General features: G+C 43.1%; 1 protein-coding gene across 2 annotated transcripts in view; it reads left to right on the top strand.

Annotated features, from left to right (window-relative positions):
- Positions 1-18,414, top strand: part of LOC127613679 (myosin-11-like) — a 31,307-nt gene that overhangs the window by 4,010 nt on the left and 8,883 nt on the right. Inside the window, exons 4-35 of one of the 2 annotated variants that reach the window (XM_052084817.1) lie at positions 1,916-1,943; positions 6,067-6,166; positions 6,294-6,320; positions 8,440-8,532; positions 8,686-8,749; positions 8,963-9,061; positions 9,256-9,399; positions 10,307-10,402; positions 10,628-10,746; positions 10,824-10,976; positions 11,070-11,243; positions 11,325-11,498; positions 11,629-11,743; positions 11,958-12,151; positions 13,199-13,320; positions 13,404-13,473; positions 13,554-13,714; positions 14,180-14,288; positions 14,391-14,522; positions 14,717-14,923; positions 15,022-15,159; positions 15,239-15,362; positions 15,451-15,622; positions 15,859-16,071; positions 16,223-16,367; positions 16,454-16,660; positions 16,745-16,849; positions 16,930-17,082; positions 17,179-17,427; positions 17,536-17,748; positions 17,904-18,116; positions 18,208-18,369. In XM_052084817.1, coding sequence (XP_051940777.1) covers positions 1,916-1,943; positions 6,067-6,166; positions 6,294-6,320; positions 8,440-8,532; positions 8,686-8,749; positions 8,963-9,061; positions 9,256-9,399; positions 10,307-10,402; positions 10,628-10,746; positions 10,824-10,976; positions 11,070-11,243; positions 11,325-11,498; positions 11,629-11,743; positions 11,958-12,151; positions 13,199-13,320; positions 13,404-13,473; positions 13,554-13,714; positions 14,180-14,288; positions 14,391-14,522; positions 14,717-14,923; positions 15,022-15,159; positions 15,239-15,362; positions 15,451-15,622; positions 15,859-16,071; positions 16,223-16,367; positions 16,454-16,660; positions 16,745-16,849; positions 16,930-17,082; positions 17,179-17,427; positions 17,536-17,748; positions 17,904-18,116; positions 18,208-18,369 — 4,475 coding nt within the window. The remainder of the gene's footprint in view (positions 1-1,915; positions 1,944-6,066; positions 6,167-6,293; positions 6,321-8,439; positions 8,533-8,685; positions 8,750-8,962; positions 9,062-9,255; positions 9,400-10,306; positions 10,403-10,627; positions 10,747-10,823; positions 10,977-11,069; positions 11,244-11,324; positions 11,499-11,628; positions 11,744-11,957; positions 12,152-13,198; positions 13,321-13,403; positions 13,474-13,553; positions 13,715-14,179; positions 14,289-14,390; positions 14,523-14,716; positions 14,924-15,021; positions 15,160-15,238; positions 15,363-15,450; positions 15,623-15,858; positions 16,072-16,222; positions 16,368-16,453; positions 16,661-16,744; positions 16,850-16,929; positions 17,083-17,178; positions 17,428-17,535; positions 17,749-17,903; positions 18,117-18,207; positions 18,370-18,414) is intronic. The other variant, XM_052084818.1, reaches the window with a different exon arrangement.

Raw genomic sequence — 18,414 nt, 5'->3', positions numbered from 1 at the left:
ATTGGAGAGTCAGTGTTTCGTAGAATTGGCAGGAGTGTCGGTGGCAGAGCTGTGATTACAGTAAATGAATCTATCCTAGCTCGGCCCCGGTGCGACTTCATATGGGCTGCTTTCCCATGGAATCCATTTTGTGTGGGCCTGGAGAGAACAGTGAGGGGCTAGGGGTCGTGCCCACTGAATCGCTTGCTGACATGAGGGAGTTTTCTCTGAGGAGCTGACATCTATGTTGAGGGATGGGTGGGGGGTGGGGGGGGGGGGGGGGGGTCTGTGAAGAATTTCCTGTCCCAACAGTCTGTCTGTCCTTCATTGAATCCTGGCTATTTGGCAGACAAAAATCAATAGTGTAAGAATGTGGAATGACATTGTTGCCCATTTGGCAAACGTATGTTTTTGTAAGGTTTATTTTAAAGGGAAAAAACGTTTTTAAAAAACAAAAAAAAACGTGTTTTTTTTCCAGCAAAATAGCTATGTGAAAGTAACGTGGAAATGAATTGGAGTACTGTATATGTTTAACTTTTCAGCCAAATGTCTGAAGTGCATTTAATGGTACAATGAATAGAGCCCAGAAAAGGGAGAAGAAAATTCAACTTGATGTCAAATTACAATCCTACATACAAAATAGTTGCTTTCACACTGGCCATCTCTCTCTCTTCCAACATATGAGGTTTTCTCCTCTGTGCTTGTATTTAAAAACAATGTCTGGAAGTTTGGACATCCCTGCCAAATCTGCTAAGCGACTCGACCTCAGATAAGCGGAAGAGAATCGATAGATAGACGGATGACTTTTTTCTTGAAACAGAATTTCATAACAATTCTATTCACCTATTCAATTCATGATAAGCTGTCCACTGTGGTAAACGCTGTCCCTGAAAGGGTTAATTCAGTCTCATTGTATATATTTTTTATTCCAGTCTCACACAAATTCTCCATTACCAGAGAGATCAAGCTCCTTTCTGTCACAAGTGGAGAACTGAAAATTTTCATCGGGTCATTGTACTGTATTTACTGCTACAGCTGTGCAACATAAACATCACAATGGTTGGATTTATGTTTGCCTGGGTGTTTGGTTACTGGACAAAAAGACCCCATGTGATTCTTTTCTCCGGCACATCCCTTAAATACACATCTAAGTCTTCAGACGTTACAACCCAGTAAACTTGTTCACGATTAAAAGTGGACCTGTCAGCACCATCAGATAGACTTTCACAGTCTCATAAAACATGAGTTGGTATGTATGCGATTGGATGGCGACCTGTTTAGGGTGTGCTCCGCCTATCGCTCAAATTGAGGGTAGGAGAAAATATTTTCATTTTGAACCAAAACCAGGCTGTTGTTTTGTCCTGATGTAAAATGTCACCCTCTTGTGGGGCGGGGTGGGGGCCAGTGTCGTTCCCTACTTCTGCCATCAGTCCACAATTCTGCCATCGCTAATAAATCAGCCATCTCTTTAAGTAGCCCTCATTTAAGGCACAGCTGTCTCAATGTTGTTCTTTTCAATGAACCAGTGAAATTTATCATGATGTGACCAACGTTTTCCACCCAGTGCCAAACTTTTCACAATTTATACAAGAGAGTAGTTAGAGTGGTGCATAGCTCAAATGAAGCTATGGAAAAACTTCAATCGTGACTGTGATCCAATTTGCTGCATTTTTGCATCAGCCTTTCATGCTCGGGGAATCAATGTGAAGTTTGCTCATGGAGTTGGCCTTTTTACATGTATTGAGTATTTTATATTCATTCTCTGAAATGGATCATTGTCATTAAGACACTCTCAAATTTTATAGCGTGTATTGTTGTGTGCAAGGAAAAAGCAATGTACACATACAACTATCAAGCATAAGGGATGGGGAAAAAGGAAATCCTTTTCACCTTTTTGTTTCAAACTTTTAAATTCATGATATTTCTGTGTCTGCAGATCGGGAGGACCAATCCATTCTATGCACGTAAGTGAAAATCTGGCACCTTTCAACTCACTGCTGTCACTTTTTTTTTCCGTGACAGGATTCTTATAAAATGCTTGCGTGTATTCAAATCTAATCAAATGAAACTCCTCTTTGCCTAATACTGTGTAACTGTGAGCTTGAAATAATAGCGCGGTCAGAAATTTTGTCAACAAATATTACATTTTGCGATGCCATTTGAATCCATAGAGTCCCTTTGGAAATGCTTTATAGCAACTGCTGTGGTCCCCGATGAATGTGGGCTGGCTTTCCGCTCAGACCTTTGGTCCAGATGTTTGGCCTTTATAATGATTGGAAAACCAGATTAACCTCCCTAAAGTTTGACTTCCATGTTACTTGTTTATTTGCTTCAAGATAAACTGCATAAAGTTCTCAGTCAAATTTGAGCAAATCTCTTTATGTATTTTGTGTCAATGCTTAACACCTGTCTATGATTTGGCTTATGGTTTCCTGTGTAACATTTGCTTTTAAACATGGATAATATGTGCAATTATGACCAGAGGTATGGATAGGACAGTAGCAGCGTTTTGATTATTTTTGCATTTGTGTACAATAATCAGCATTGGCAAAGCTGGAACTTTAAATTTTAGGAGTAGATTTGACAAAAATTGCCGGATTTGTCTTCGAGATATTACAGACATGTTATGCACATTATCTAAATTTTACGGGGCTCCATTTATTTGAACAAAATGTTGTAGTTCTAAATATATCCATAATTCATATGCTTTCGAGTCAAATGTAACACTCTTCAATGGCCAAGTCAGTCACGCGATCTCAACCTAATACAGGAAACCTTTTCTCTTGATAAACACAAGTGAGCACAAACAAGCAGAAGGTGAAGTTGGTGACAGTGAAGGTCTGTAAAAGCATATACATGCCTAAGAACTATAGACTTGGTCTATGAAATGATTACATTTACAATTGTACATTTACAAAGTATTTTACAGCAACTCAGAAATGCACGCGACAAAAAGGATCAAATTCCAAAATGTTAAATGTCATATTTTGGTGAAGCCTCTTGAATTATGGCTAAAAAGTGACACTTCAAACAAATCTTGATTGTTTTATTTCCAATCCATTGTGGTGGCACAATAAGGCAAAATCCCTGTAGAACTCTAGTCATTATCCAAATACCTAACTGCACACAAGGAGCCAAAGCAAATACTCTCATCTGGGCATTCCAAGTGCTCTTCTCCCCATGCCGTGATGCCCTCTAGGCATCCTCTAATCCAAAATTGTTGCACTGTTGCCAGGATGTTGTATAAACTTTGATAAAAATCAGACCACTTCCTCATCGAGCACACCCTTTCCAGGATTTGTTGCGTTTGGTTGTTACCTCTCACGATGGGCCTTATTTTCATATCGAGCGCAAGTGTGGCGCAAAGCGCAGTCTAGATGTGTGCATGGGTGGAGTTTTCACTGTTTTGATATTTTGCGAAACTTTGCACAGGTAAAATTGGGCATAATGGGGCATTTGCGCCTGTGTGAGCCGTCATGGAAAAGTCATTTTCTGGCCAATCCTACCACTATTCCCCATTTGCATCAAGGTCAGGGTGTTCTGAACACAGGTATGCACAGGCCCAGGTACACGAAAAACGAAATTCACTGGGATCAGTTGGCAGGTAAATTGCACGCTCTCCCCTTGCGGTTGATGTAGCATGTGACATAGGCAACTGGAGACCGCATTGCACCCTTGATCTTGCGTCTCTATGTCAAATCACATATCCCACAAACCCCTAGCAACAGTGACGGGGATGCTATTAAAATATGTTTAAGATCAGAATGACGATAATGAGTGAATTGATTTCTAAAGTGATTCAGAGGGATCATATTTATCAATGAAATCCGATGCCTTCCACCACACTTGTTGGCGGAGTTTCAAATTTGTCTGCCCGCACCTCGATCAAATACACCAAAATTGCGTTACACCGCCTGCAACTTGAGTTAAACCCGCTTGTTGCGGGTCCAAAATGTCGTCTACTTTTTGCAACCACATTTGGAGAGGCACCAGTTGGTGTGATAAGGAACGCTCCATGAGGTGTAGTGCGTTTACCAAAAAAAAAAAACCCTGAAAATGATGATGCACCTGTTTTTACCTCAAACGCAGACTACATTTTCATACCAAAACGGGACGACTCCGTGCGCCGTAATGCCATGAAAGGTGCAACACAGCCTTAAATATGCTAGACTAGACTTGTGCCGGCATGAAAATGAAGCTATGCCCTTTTTTTACACCGAGCGCACATGCTCCAATCTACCACAATAAGGCCCCATATGCGCGAGTCAGATTAGAAAACTGCTTTTTCACAAGTGTAAACAGTTTGGGATACACAGGGTTAAATTAGTGGAAGAAAATCCAATCCGTGTGACGTCTGATTTGATAATATTTTAAACTGATAACATGGAATGACACAAGAGAGCTGAATGCTTGCCCAGTAATGTCTCAGTAGTCAACATTACCATTTCAGTTAAAACTACAACTGCGCTGAAGCTCAGCAGGCAGTCCCTGCCTTATATGGTAGAAATGTTTCTGGTGAAGTACATGGAAATTCATGTATGATGTGTGCATGTGTGTGGGGGGGGGGGGCGTGCTGCATGTACACTGTCAGCATTATTTTTACAGTAGCAATGCCAAAGATGGCTTCGTATGGTTTGTTGTCACTTGGGAAGCCTTTGCATCTAATTTGGATGTAATTCCCATTGAAACATAGCTCTATGTGAACTCAATGTTTTAGCGGTCAGACCAAAGCAGGTACTAGAAGTAGACAGAAACAGATGTATGTGACAATGAAGTCATGCAACCAGAAGCGAAAGGTTAAAGATAACCATCTGCTTTTGGGTTGTACCTGAATTTATGTAATTGAGACATTTTGATTTGCTCCCTCATGCGGGGTTACAGTTAGATCATTTTAAAAAGATTGCAAATTGAACATCAATGATTAGTGCCCATTATTTCATGAAACTTTGGGAATTATCTTAATAAATGTTACACGTGTGTACTGTAAGACAGTTGTATGTTTTCTCGCATTTGGGCCCTGAGTTGCTCAGAAAGGCCGTGAATCTGTAAAGTTCAACATAAGTGGAACAGGTCAAAGTGGATTTTGAGCAAAAATATTGCACTTTGTGTTCCAAGCATGGTCACGTTTTCAAAAATTCAATGTGGCAGGCGGTCTTTTTACAAGATGGCCGCTAATTGGGTTTCTGTTGTAGTTTTTCTCAGATATCGTTAAACAAATTCAAATTGATGAGATAGGTTGACTAATATCAGCACTAATAGCCACACGCACATGTACAGAAAACTATGGTTGGAGCTACTCAGTGGAAGCCTCTTTTGAGCAAAAGGAACACATTGCCAGTGACTGCAGTGAAGTACTGTAGATCTCTGGCATTTGGGGGTGTTTCATAGGTGTGAGTTCCCTTATCGAGTACTGTAAATATAAAGAGCAAAAAAGTTTTCAATGAGATGGCTTCATCCATAAGGGAGCATTGTGTTTATTTGGCGCAGGTTGTGATCCAGCTCTTCAATCAGAGTTGTTCCAGTGCACCTAATGCTGTGACCAGCTTAGCTGTCTCCTACTTTATGAACAATGTTCTGATACTGAGCATTACATGGATTTTGTTTGATGGACCATGTGGAGGTATAAGTCCCATTGCAATCTATCTGGCACTCAGAACTGCCTCCAGTTGGGGTCTGGATGTTGTGGCTCCATGCCAGATGAGAACAGGAAAAAATAGATTGAATACTCTCCGAGCTTTCAAGCCCGAATACGGAGCCTCCCATGCCTTTTATGGACTTTTGGATGGTGACATCTCATTTTATCGGGAAAACTCAACAAATCGTCATGGACTTAGGTGGCTGATGGCGCTGCCATTGTTCAACTCAGACTTTCTCTTAAGGATCTAAGATCACAGGCCGCAATTTATGGAGGGAAAAAGGGATGAGCGTGTGCCTCTGTTTAATAGCATCACAATTATACATTGAATTACTGTGAGACTAATCCTGAACTGCTTATCTGAGCCAGGATGATACTGCTCCTTTCTAGTGAGGTAGCTCTCCTTTTTCATCCTCTCGACTGTCTCACCGTGACATCTTTTTACTCCTCAGTGGGGAGTCTGGCGCTGGCAAGACAGAGAACACCAAGAAAGTCATCCAGTATTTGGCTGTAGTGGCCTCGTCACACAAAGGCAAGAAAGACAGCAGTGCTGTAAGTATGCATGCAAAGTGACCATGCTGTCATGAAAAGTAAGGGTCTGTCAGCCAGTTCCCTCACTCTTAATGTATTTAGGATGTTGCACACTTTAATTCTGTATATCGCCATTTCCTCCAAATAGCAACAATCAGGATCACAGTTTGCCTACGTGAGTAAAGGGGAATGCCTGAAGTGTGGTTTTGTGTTTGCTGTTTCTTCCTGAGATTTAAACGTGCATGAAGATAGTGTCACTCAGTTCCCAAAGAACCATTTTTTGACATCCATTTTCAACACTAAGGTTCAGATCCTTACGGTCGAGAGTGTTTCCCCTAACATTTGTCGTTGCTGTATTACCCAGTGAAAGTGGATTTGCATGATCGTAGTACTCCGTAGTCACATTTGAAACCTCCAGAATGCCCCGCGAGGGACGACTAGCGTTGCTGGTTTACTATGTTGAGTTTGGTATTAATCTTCAGTGAACACCCTTTACTGCCGGTGGTGATGAGATTAAGCCTCCCCAGCAGTTAAAGGGTCTCTCACTGATCAACGTGCACAGTGTGAGCATGCCCATCTACTCTTCTCAAGTCTCCAACACGTCCTCTTCATCCAACCTCGCCCTCTTTGCCCTGACGCTGCAGGAGAATTGTTTGTTCTGCCCCGATGCATTTAGTTGAGTCTTGTGGTTTGCAATGATCACTCATTGTTGGACATCTTTTAAAAAAAAAAATCTCTTTCTGAGCCGCCCTGCGATATTATATACATTTAGCGGTCACAACATGATTTCACTGGTGCTCATAAGGTGCACAATGGAATAAGAGAGTGTTAAATAAGAATAAGAATAAGAAAACCCTCATTCGTCTCACACTGGAGAAATTCCCAATATACAGCAGCAAAGTTATGAAAGGAAGAAAGTAGAAGAACAAAAAGTGCAGGAGCTGCTGTAAAGGCGGCCACTCTCGCTGCGCCATCTTGAAGTCAAAATAACATAATAACAAAACAACACAACATAACACATAAGACTCTGCACAGTGAATTCAATTAATAAATTCATTTTATGTTTGAAGATAATTGCTGGAAGCGTGTGCAAAGACTTAAACAATTTTTCACCATATCCTCCTGATACCCCTTGAAAAAAGTGATTTCAATTGAATTTGGGGGGTGATTCTTTTTGGTTTGTCAACAGTGGGCTCCCATTGACCTCGCCTGAACCAAACGATTGTTTCGTCTCTCTTCTCCAGCTTAACTCCCTGAATTTAATATGCAGTAAACCTACAAAAAAAAGCTTTGCTGTGAGCTAGCTACCTCATTCCCTTTCTTGCTGCTCTGCTGTGCTCTATTTCTCATTTTCTCTTCTCCAGTGACCTATCCCAGGAGCTTAAAAGAGCAAGACAATCCTTTCTGCTTTGATAACTCTGATCTTCAGTACATCAGCTGGTCTGTATCTTGTCAGTCTTTTCAGCTTTACAGGATCTAGCACCATGTTGCACGTGTTCCATCGTTATCATGTCACTACTCTCATTCAGGCTGCAGTCATTGCCACCCGTCTCCTCACCTGATAGATAGTCTTAGCCAATTTAGGCAGATAGAAACTGTGATTTCAGGTGTAGGTGGAGATGATCTGATCTTGCCTCAAAGGTGACAGAGAGATTTTTGATGCGGTGAATTAGCTCAATGCACATTAAGGAGGGGTCTGCCTCATTTTTCATTGACCCGGTTCCACACACGAGCCTGCAAACCAGTGGCATCGTGAAGGAGATGATGATGATGATTGAGTCAGTGGAAAAATCATATTTTCACATTAACGCATTGGATTTCAAGTTTTTCCGTAATGGCACCCCTGCCACAAATGCTCAGAGTTGCTATATTGAGAGAAAACATTCTTTATTTTTGGATCATGATCCATGTTTCCCTACGCATGCATCATGTACATACAAATGTATTCGCTTGAAGGATTCCTCAGAAGTATGTGCTGGTAATATTATTTTCAGCTGAACCAACCTGACCTCCTTATCTGTTTATATATCAGCTTCCCCTCATTTACCTCTAAACTTCAGGTCAGATGTTGGTTACATAACTTATTGGAATTCTGAGCTGTTGACTTTATGCAGGTAGTTTAAAGTGCATTAGGAAGGATAGTTTCTTCTCTTTATTTATGCATTCTGAGTCTTTTTTTTTTTTGGTCCTTAATCTCAATACTCATGAATTATATTCTGGGAACCTTACCCATCAACCCCGCCTGCATTCCACATCGGTGGCCATCAATTGTGTCAACGTGTTGTTGTCACCAGGGAGAGCTAGAGAAGCAGCTTCTACAGGCCAATCCCATCCTGGAGGCTTTTGGGAATGCCAAGACCATCAAAAATGACAATTCCTCCCGCTTTGTGAGTTTTCCTGCTAAGATTAGATGTCATGATTAAAATAGCTCTTAAAAATTGTATCTACAGATACATGAATTTTTAACTGTGCCTTTTCGATAAGACTGATTCTTTTATTCATTAACTCCTCGTTTTCTTATTTCTTTTTTGTTAACACAGGGCAAATTCATCCGAATCAACTTTGATGTGACAGGCTACATTGTTGGTGCCAATATTGAGACCTGTATCCTACCTTGTTTGAGATCTGCACCTTTAAAATCAAGTTATATTTAGTTTAGGACTTGCTGATATGGCCATCAAAGTGCTTATCTAGCTAATTAGCACAGTAAGATTTACAAGGTAGGGAACACACAAAGGTTGAAGACATTGTCACAGTTGGAGTTAGTTAGAATGAACTTGAGAAATAGTTTGTGTTCTTTAATGAATGAGTTCTCAGACCTCCTGGAGAAGTCTCGTTGTATCAGACAGGCAAAAATAGAAAGAGCCTTCCATATCTTCTACTACATGATTGCTGGTGCCAAGGACAAAGTTCGAGGTAACGTACTTCAAATGTGCTGTGGGGGATTTGATTTTTGATCGGGTACACATATGACTCAAAATAATGACTTTTTGTGGCATATCAATACTTCTCCGTACCAGTAATTCATTTGTGAAGTCGTAACATTGAGATTTGGTGATCAAAATCTGAAAAAGGTCAATGGAATTTATTGTTTATTGTTGTCCTTTCAGAGGAGCTTCTTCTGGAGCCTTTCAGTAACTACCGCTTCCTAGTTGCGGGCCATGTCCAGATCCCGGGCCAGCAGGATGATGAGATGTACGAGGAGACCATGGAGGCCATGACAATCATGGGCTTTACGGATGAGGAGCGAATTGGTATCACAAATCTGATGCATTGCTTTATAAAAGGATGCAGAAGGACGATAATGCCCACTCGTTCACATACACATAGTTGGCTCGAAGTGGGGCTCAACTGCCTCTTTTAGTCTGGTAATCTAATCAAGCAAATCGAGTGTGATTAAAGCCTCAACCAAGTAACCTGCTCACCTGCTAACAGGTGACTACTGTTTCAGCAACTTGGAACATAAATTAATGATAACAAATTGCAGAACTGGCGGCCCGGTAGTCCAGTGGTTAGCACGTCGGCTTCACAGTGCAGAGGTACCGGGTTCGATTCCAGCTCCGGCCTCCCTGTGTGGAGTTTGCATGTTCTCCCCGGGCCTGCGTGGGTTTTCTCCGGGTGCTCCAGTTTCCTCCCACATTCCAAAAACTATGCATGGCAGGCTGATTGAACACTCTAAATTGTCCCTAGGTGTGAGTGTGAGCGTGGATGGTTGTTCGTCCATGTGTGCCCTGCGATTGGCTGGCAACCGATTCAGGGTGTCCCCCGCCTACTGCCCGGAGACGGCTGGGATGGGCTCCAGCGCCCCCCGCGACCCTAGTGAGGATTAAGCGGTACGGAAGATGAATGAATGAATGAAATTGCAGAACTGATTTCATATTTCTAACAGTTTTATTTGTCTATACGTGGTCTAAATTCAGCTCATGCCTCCCCTGCATGGAGTTTGCAAGTTCTCCCCTCGCATAGGTTTTCCTCCCACATTCTCCAAACATGCTTCTTAGATTCGTGGAGGACTCTAATTTGCGCGTGACTGTTTCCATGAATGATAGTTTGTCAGCTGGGATAGGCCTCAGCTCACAAATGAGGACGGCCACTGTAGGAGATGGATGGATGATGGATGGATGGATGGATCACACCAAGACTGTCACTGTGTTACTGTAGATATCCTGAAGGTGTGTTCAACGGTCATGCAGCTGGGAAACATTGAGTTTAAGAAAGAAAGGAACCAAGAGCAGGCCACCATGCCTGACAACACAGGTTAGATACAGTATTTTGTCTTTTCTACCTTTTTGTAGTGTGAAACGGAGTTATGGAGATATGTGTGGCTATACATTAGAGGCCACTTAATTAAATAGTGGCAAACAAACATGGGATGTAAAAATTAATGCTGTTAAAAATGTAACAAAAGAAAAGCAGCAAAAGCAGAGCACTCTGGTATGATGGTATTATTGTCTAATATTTATATATTCCTCCTCCCTGTAGCGGCTCAGAAGGTGTGTCACCTGCAGGGCATAAATGTGACAGACTTCACTCGTGCCATCCTCACGCCTCGAATCAAAGTTGGCAGAGAGGTGGTGCAAAAAGCACAGACCAAAGAGCAGGTAGTACACAGCGTGCAATGCTCGGAATAAAATAAATGACATTTCATGTGTTTGATGCATGTGTGTGCGCTTCACAGGCTGACTTTGCTATTGAAGCCCTGGCAAAGGCTGTGTTTGAGCGCCTGTTCCGCTGGATCCTAGGCCGAGTCAACAAAGCCCTGGACAAGACCAAACGTCAAGGGGCCTCCTTCCTGGGTATTCTCGATATCGCTGGCTTTGAGATATTTGAGGTATGGACACAAGAGCCTTTAATGTGCGATGTGACGAGATCAAACCTTTTGTGGACGATGGGCATTCTCAGCTCTGTCTCGTGGCTGTTGCAGGACAACTCCTTTGAGCAGCTGTGCATCAATTACACCAATGAGAAGCTGCAGCAGTTATTCAACCACACCATGTTCATCTTGGAGCAGGAGGAGTACCAGAGAGAAGGCATCGAGTGGAACTTTATAGATTTTGGTTTGGATCTACAGCCCTGCATAGAGCTCATCGAGAGGCCGGTAAGTGGCCTTGAGAGAGTGACTACGAGCTTTTCTTCCTCATGGCGTGGTTTCATGTAAATCTGTACATCTCGTTTGCAGAACAACCCTCCAGGCATTCTGGCCTTGCTGGATGAAGAGTGCTGGTTCCCCAAAGCCACAGATGTCTCCTTTGTGGAAAAACTCATGAGCACCCAAGGAAACCATGTTAAATTTGCAAAACCAAAACAACTAAAAGACAAGACAGAGTTTTCTATTCTTCACTATGCTGGAAAGGTGAGCATAAGAGGAAAAGCGCTCCGTGAACATTACGTTTGAGATAGGATTAGGGTTATGCATCTTGCTGTGGCTGAAATAAGTGTTGCGGGGCCGCTGGCTAAAATGAAACCGATATTGTTTGCTTTAGGTGGACTATAACGCCACAGCCTGGCTGACAAAGAACATGGACCCTCTGAATGACAATGTCACAGCACTGCTCAACAACTCCTCCAGCTCATTTGTGCAAGACCTCTGGAAAGATTGTGAGATCACTGACATACATGCTTTGGGCAAATTCCTACCTCAGCAGATGTCTATACAGTGGTGTTACACAATATTACTCACTAATGTGTTATTGTAGAGGTGTTCAGCTTTGATTTGTGTACATGTCGTAGATAATATCAAGTCCTGAATAATGATCAAATACACGGCGATCTGTTGCATATGATTCAGTGACTGATGTGTTGTGCGCTTCAGCTGACAGAGTGGTGGGTCTTGACACCATTGCCAAGATGTCCGACAGTTCGATGGCCAGTGGATCCAAGACCAAGAAGGGAATGTTCCGCACGGTGGGACAACTCTACAAGGAGTCCCTCGCCAAACTCATGACCACACTGCACAACACCCAGCCCAACTTTGTCAGATGCATCATTCCAAACCACGAGAAGAGGGTAAAAAAAATATTTACACGAAGTGTTTTTTTTTCTTTCAAATTAAAACATGATTTACTTCATATTCCCGTTATCATGAATAGAAACGTATTTGTTGAACCAACTCGTCGTTGTGGACGATTGCCTTGGAGCACACCGCTCATTTCGACCAAGTCATCATTACCGATTTTGAGCTGACAGATGCGACACAAGCAAATGTAGTGTCTCATGGCCCATTTTGAGTTGTCTTGATGCATCGTGGCCCAGGTTGTGTGACATACTCAACGAAGGTCTGACACATCACAATTGTTGTTCATTTTGCCACATACGGTAATGTGACATGAAAAGTCGTGTCGTTTGAGAAGCCCATAATGCTCCTTAGTCACACTCCCCTTCATCCCCGGTCTTAATTCTTCTTCATGACATCTGTGGTTCCAACTTTCTGGGAACATTTTGTAGTTCAGTGACCTCAGTAACCTCTGACCTCTCAAATGACTTCATGAAGATACATTTCCATGGTTACATGCATGACTAAATTTGACTAAATGTCTCCCCGAAGGAGAGGAAGATGTTTCGAGTGTGCCCCTGAATGTTGTCAATATATTGTTTTCATTTGTTTTGACAATGTGCACGTGTCCCTCTACAGCAGGGGTCACCAACCTTTTTGAAATCGAGAGGTACTTTTTGGCTACTGATAACAAAAAGGGTTTGATCCGCACTCAAGTTTGCTCGACTTACTGTATTTTGAATAATGTTATCGATGTATGCTATTCTACACATTTATATGAAGACACTCATCATGTAAACAATTTCTCACAATAATTAGGAAACAGGTGATATCGAACACTGCACATATTTTTTTAAATTTCTAAATCTCTGCCAGTGTTTGTATTTTCATATGATCACTTCTACAACGTTCCTCAAAAATCACCTTGTCCCATCACTGGTGAACTTGACTTAAGAAGGCTTGTGGGCTACCTGGGTGGTCCTTTGGTGACCCGTGTTCTACAGTACAGTACATCAAGTCTTTAAATATGTCAGTGCTCTTACAAGTTATGTTCTCCTCAGGCGGGGAAGTTGGATGCCAACCTGGTTCTGGAGCAGCTCAGGTGTAACGGCGTGCTGGAGGGGATTCGAATCTGCCGACAAGGATTCCCAAATCGAATTGTTTTCCAGGAGTTTCGCCAGCGGTGAGTGAGATCAGATGTGCCTTGTACCTAAACAGTATTGTGCCACTGCATGCATTTTGTATTCAAATATCGTTTCCTTATAGCTATGAGATTCTGGCAGCAAGTGCTATTCCCAAAGGTTTTATGGATGGAAAACAAGCTTGCTGCCTCATGGTAAAGTGGTATTATTCAGTCAATAATTGCAGCTTTGAATTTAAGGTCACAATGAGAGCTATCAATGTCCTTCAATATAGATCAAACATCTGGACCTGGATCCAAATCTGTACAGAATCGGGCAGAGCAAGATATTTTTCCGCACAGGAGTTTTGGCTCAGCTGGAGGAGGAGAGAGACTTGAAGATAACTGTGATCATCATTGCCTTCCAGGCCCGAGCTCGAGGCTTCCTGGCGAGAAAGTATGTACATGCAAGCTCTCACAAATGTTTCACAGCCAACGACTTGTAGCATGATGCCAATGTGTAGTCAAGATTGTGTTTGGTTGTAATGAATTACTACCAATGAAATTTTCATCAGGTCTTAACTGATTTGAACAAAAAGTAGCTATGTGTATGTATGTATGTAAGGTAAGAAGCTTGTAACATCAGCAGACCTAATCCAGCCTGGCCATTTGGCAGCAATTTAAATTGAATGGAAAATCCCATGAAACATTTTCAGACGCTTTCCTCTGCGGTATCTCATTAAATCTGTTCTGTTGGATTGGGGGAATAGTTAATAGGTTCAATTTGGGGATTTGTACTGATTTGACAAATATTTACCGTACGTGTTGGATGAGGTCCTGGTATAAGTGATGATATTTAGTATTGTACCATAAATGATATTATGACGGTAATGATGGCATTTGTTTTGTTGACCATTTAAAGGGCATTTGCAAAGAGGCAGCAGCAACTTACAGCCATGAAAGTTATTCAAAGGAATTGTGCCGCCTACCTCAAACTTAGAAACTGGCAATGGTGGAGACTCTTCACAAAGGTCAGCATGTCCTTCTAGGCCCACGTGACTTGGGTTCTTCTCCTCTATCGTTAAAGTTTTTGATATTTTATATGTATACCACTTTCCTCCACTCCGCAAAAGGTTAAGCCTCTTTTGCAAGTGACACGTCAGGAGGAGGAGATGAGCCTAAAGGAGGAAGAGCTGCAGAAATCAAAAGAAAATGCTGCAAAGTATGAATCAGAGCTGCACGAGATCACCTTGAAGCACACTACGGTAAACTATAAATGACACAAACAAAGAGTTTTCAATTCCATGACAATTGACATCCCATTCTCGTTCGATGTACTGTCTATTCATCCATTTTTTTAACATTTTGCCAACCGAGCCCAAGACAGATTGCCACTCAGTTGCAGGGTTACTCCATTTCAAGTGCTCAAACCCACTCTGATTTTGACTGTTTGTTTCAGATTTTGGAGGAGAGAAATGCGCTGCAGGAGCAACTTCAGGCTGAGACAGAGTTGTATGCGGAAGCTGAGGAGATGAGGGTGCGTTTGGCAGCTAAGAAGCAGGAATTGGAGGAAATCCTCCATGAGATGGAGGCAAGACTGGACGAAGAGGAAGAACGTTCTCAGACATTCCTGGTGGAAAAGAAAAAAATGCAACAGCAGATGCAGGTAGTGAATGTGGACGTCAGTTATCGGTTATCGAGCTTTCCAAATTCAAGGAAAAGCAAGCATGCACCCCGCATCTTGTTATTGCCTTGTTGGTGTAGGAATTGGAAGAACATTTAGAAGAGGAGGAGGATGCGCGACAAAAGCTGCAGCTGGAGAAGGTCACTTGTGAAGGAAAGATCAAAAAGCTTGAAGATGACATCCTGGTGATGGAAGATCATAACAACAAACTGCTGAAGGTAAATGAGAACACAAACAATGAAGTCGAAGTGCCAGTTTCGGCTCAGCGATTGAGACACGTGCATTTTCATTTTGTAGGAGAGAAAGCTGATGGAGGAGAGGGTAGCAGACTACAGTGCTAATCTGGCTGAAGAAGAGGAGAAGTCAAAGAACCTCACCAAACTGAAAAATAAACACGAGTCCATGATATCAGAACTGGAGGGTAATCACTGTTTAGGAACATCACAATTTACAGCCCTATGCTATAACCGATAGCCTGTTGGGTAATTTGCCTTTTGCTCTCTTTCCAGTCCGACTGAAGAAGGAAGAAAAGACTCGGCAGGAACTGGATAAGGTGAAGCGTAAATTAGAGGCCGAGTCAAATGATCTTCAGGAGCAGGTAGCGGACCTGCAGGCCCAGATTGCTGACCTCAAAGCCCAGCTGGCAAAAAAAGAGGAGGAGCTACAGAATTGCTTGGCCAGGTCAAGTCTCATTATGAGTTGTTTATCAAATTTTAACATGGGCAGAATCAAAACAAAGCAACATCGCCTTTTGAAATGAACAGTCTTCTGAAATTGTCTGGGACAGCTCACAATTTACAGGGCAAAGAATGATGCATGCTGTCCAATGAGCATCACTTTTATGAACCACGCCACTTGACAATAACTCTAATTAAATTACCAGTGTGTGTGTTTAACAAGGTTCCTCCTTTGTATAGATTAGAAGATGAGACGGCTCAAAAGAACAACGCTCTAAAGAAAATCCGTGAGCTGGAGGGCCACATCTCTGACCTGCAGGAAGACCTCGACTCTGAGAGAGCAGCCAGGAATAAAGCAGAAAAGATCAAACGTGACTTGGCAGAAGAGTTGGAGGCTCTGAAATCGGAGCTAGAAGATACCCTGGACAGCACTGCAACCCAGCAGGAACTCAGGTCACACAGACTTTCACAAAGACCTACATGGAGTGAAAGCAAAATTAAAAAAAAAAAAACATGTTTAGACACAAATGAGGAGAAGCCAAGTGTCACTTTCTTCTCTCTAGTACAAAGTAGAGTCGATATAATCTCGTCGTCTGTTCTGCAGAGCCAAACGTGAGCAGGAGGTGACCTTACTGAAGAGAGCCATAGAGGAGGAGAACCGGACTCATGAAGCCCAAGTACATGAAATGAGACAGAAACACACCCAGGCTGTGGAGGAGCTCACAGAGCAACTGGAACAGTCAAAACGAGTAATGATTTGTAATCGATTTATTTGATGTGTGTAATGTACGGCTGCCTTGTTTAAAATAAAGCAAAAACATGCCTGCGCCACCAGGTCAAGTCAAACTTGGAGAAGGCCAAACAAGCATTGGAGAAGGAGACATCTGAATTAACCATGGAAGTGCGCTCGCTCAATCAAGCCAAACAAGACGGGGAGCACAAGAGGAAGAAGTTGGAAGGTCAAGTGACAGATTTACAATCCCGCTTCAGTGACAGTGAGAAGCAGAAAGCTGAACTGGGAGAACGCTGCTCTAAGATCACTGTAAGTGGCTTTACGAAGTCTATCCTAATCATGTAAAACTGTAGAAATCCATAAAAACACACGCCCCCCCCCCTCCCAAAACAGGTTGAACTGGAGAGTGTGACAAATCTACTGAATGAAGCTGAGGGCAAGAACATCAAACTGAACAAAGACGTTTCCAGTTTTAGCTCCCAACTCCAGGATACACAGGTCACTGCGGTTGAACTTCAATATTCTGATAGCAAGCAGCAGGGTTTAGTTCTGACCTTTGACCTGCTTGGCACCCACAGGAGTTGCTCGCTGAGGAGACGCGACAGAAGCTGCAGTTCTCTACGAAGCTTCGACAGGCAGAGGACGACAAGAACAGTTTACAGGAGCAGCTCGAGGAGGAGATGGAGGCCAAAAGGAATGTTGAGAGACACGTTTCCACCCTCAACATCCAGGTCGGAGATGAGTTTACACCTCGACTGATGTTTGAGGTGGTATCAAAATGTCGTCAAGCAATCCGAACAGTGCATTTCCTTCTTCTTCTTTGACAGCTGTCAGATGCAAAGAAGAAGCTGGAGGAAATGTGCGGAAACGCTGAGCTACTGGAAGAAAGCAAGAAACGCCTGCAGAGAGATTTGGAGGCAGCCAACACCCAATTTGAGGAGAAAGCTTCGGCCTATGACAAATTGGAGAAGACTAAAAACCGCCTGCAACAAGAGCTGGAGGACACACTGATGGATCTCGACAACCAGAGGCAGAATGTTTCAAACCTCGAGAAGAAACAAAAGAAGTTTGACCAGGTTTGTCCACCTCATTCTTGTTGCCATTGTACCGCCACATAGTACCTGACGAGCTTTGTTAAAGCTTTGACATATCGCATCATTTACTTGCGGCTATTTGGCCTCCAGATGCTGGCAGAGGAGAAATCTATCTCGAGTAAATACGCAGACGAGAGAGACCGAGCCGAGGCTGAGGCCAGAGAGAAGGAGACAAAGGCTCTGTCCCTGGCCAGGGCTCTGGATGAGGCCCAGGATGCCAGAGAGGAGTTGGAGAGAGCCAACAAAGCCCTCAGGGTGGAAATGGAGGATCTGATCAGCTCAAAGGATGATGTGGGGAAAAATGTACGGGCGAGGATTCAGAATGTCGTTGAATGCATCATCACCGCCTTGCTGTCGACAGCGCTTCTCTCGCCCACACTCAGCTAGGATGAGCTTCGGCTTACCCATGAGCCTAAATAGAATCAATGGCTGTGAATTTGATGCTACGTTGTTGTCAGGTCCATGAGCTGGAGAAGTCCAAGCGAGGCTTGGAGGCCCAGGTGGAGGAGATGAAAACTCAGCTGGAGGAGCTGGAGGATGAGCTCCAGGCGGCCGAGGATGCCAAACTGCGCCTCGAGGTCAACATGCAGGCCCTGAAGGCCCAATTTGAGAGGGATCTGCAAGGGCGTGATGAGATGGGAGAGGAAAAGAAGAGACAGCTGGTCAAGCAGGTGAACAAACACATGTGTCTCCCTTGCGGCGTCCATCCCCGAAAGTTACTCCGGTGACATCAGAAATGGAGATACTTTGCGCACCTTGCAGGTCCGTGAGTTAGAGACCGAGCTGGAGGATGAACGTAAGCAGAGGGCCTCAGCCGCAGCAGCCAAGAAGAAGTTGGAGACGGACATGAAAGATCTGGAGGGACAGATCGATACAGCCAATAAGGGACGAGATGAAGCCATAAAGCAGCTCCGAAAGATTCAGGTGAGAGCTCAATAATGGCCGGAATATTCATCTTCCGAGCCGCTT

This window comes from Hippocampus zosterae, chromosome 13, assembly GCF_025434085.1.
Source record: "Hippocampus zosterae strain Florida chromosome 13, ASM2543408v3, whole genome shotgun sequence".
Taxonomy (NCBI): Eukaryota; Metazoa; Chordata; class Actinopteri; order Syngnathiformes; family Syngnathidae; genus Hippocampus; species Hippocampus zosterae.
This window is presented reverse-complemented; position numbering and strand designations above follow the sequence as displayed.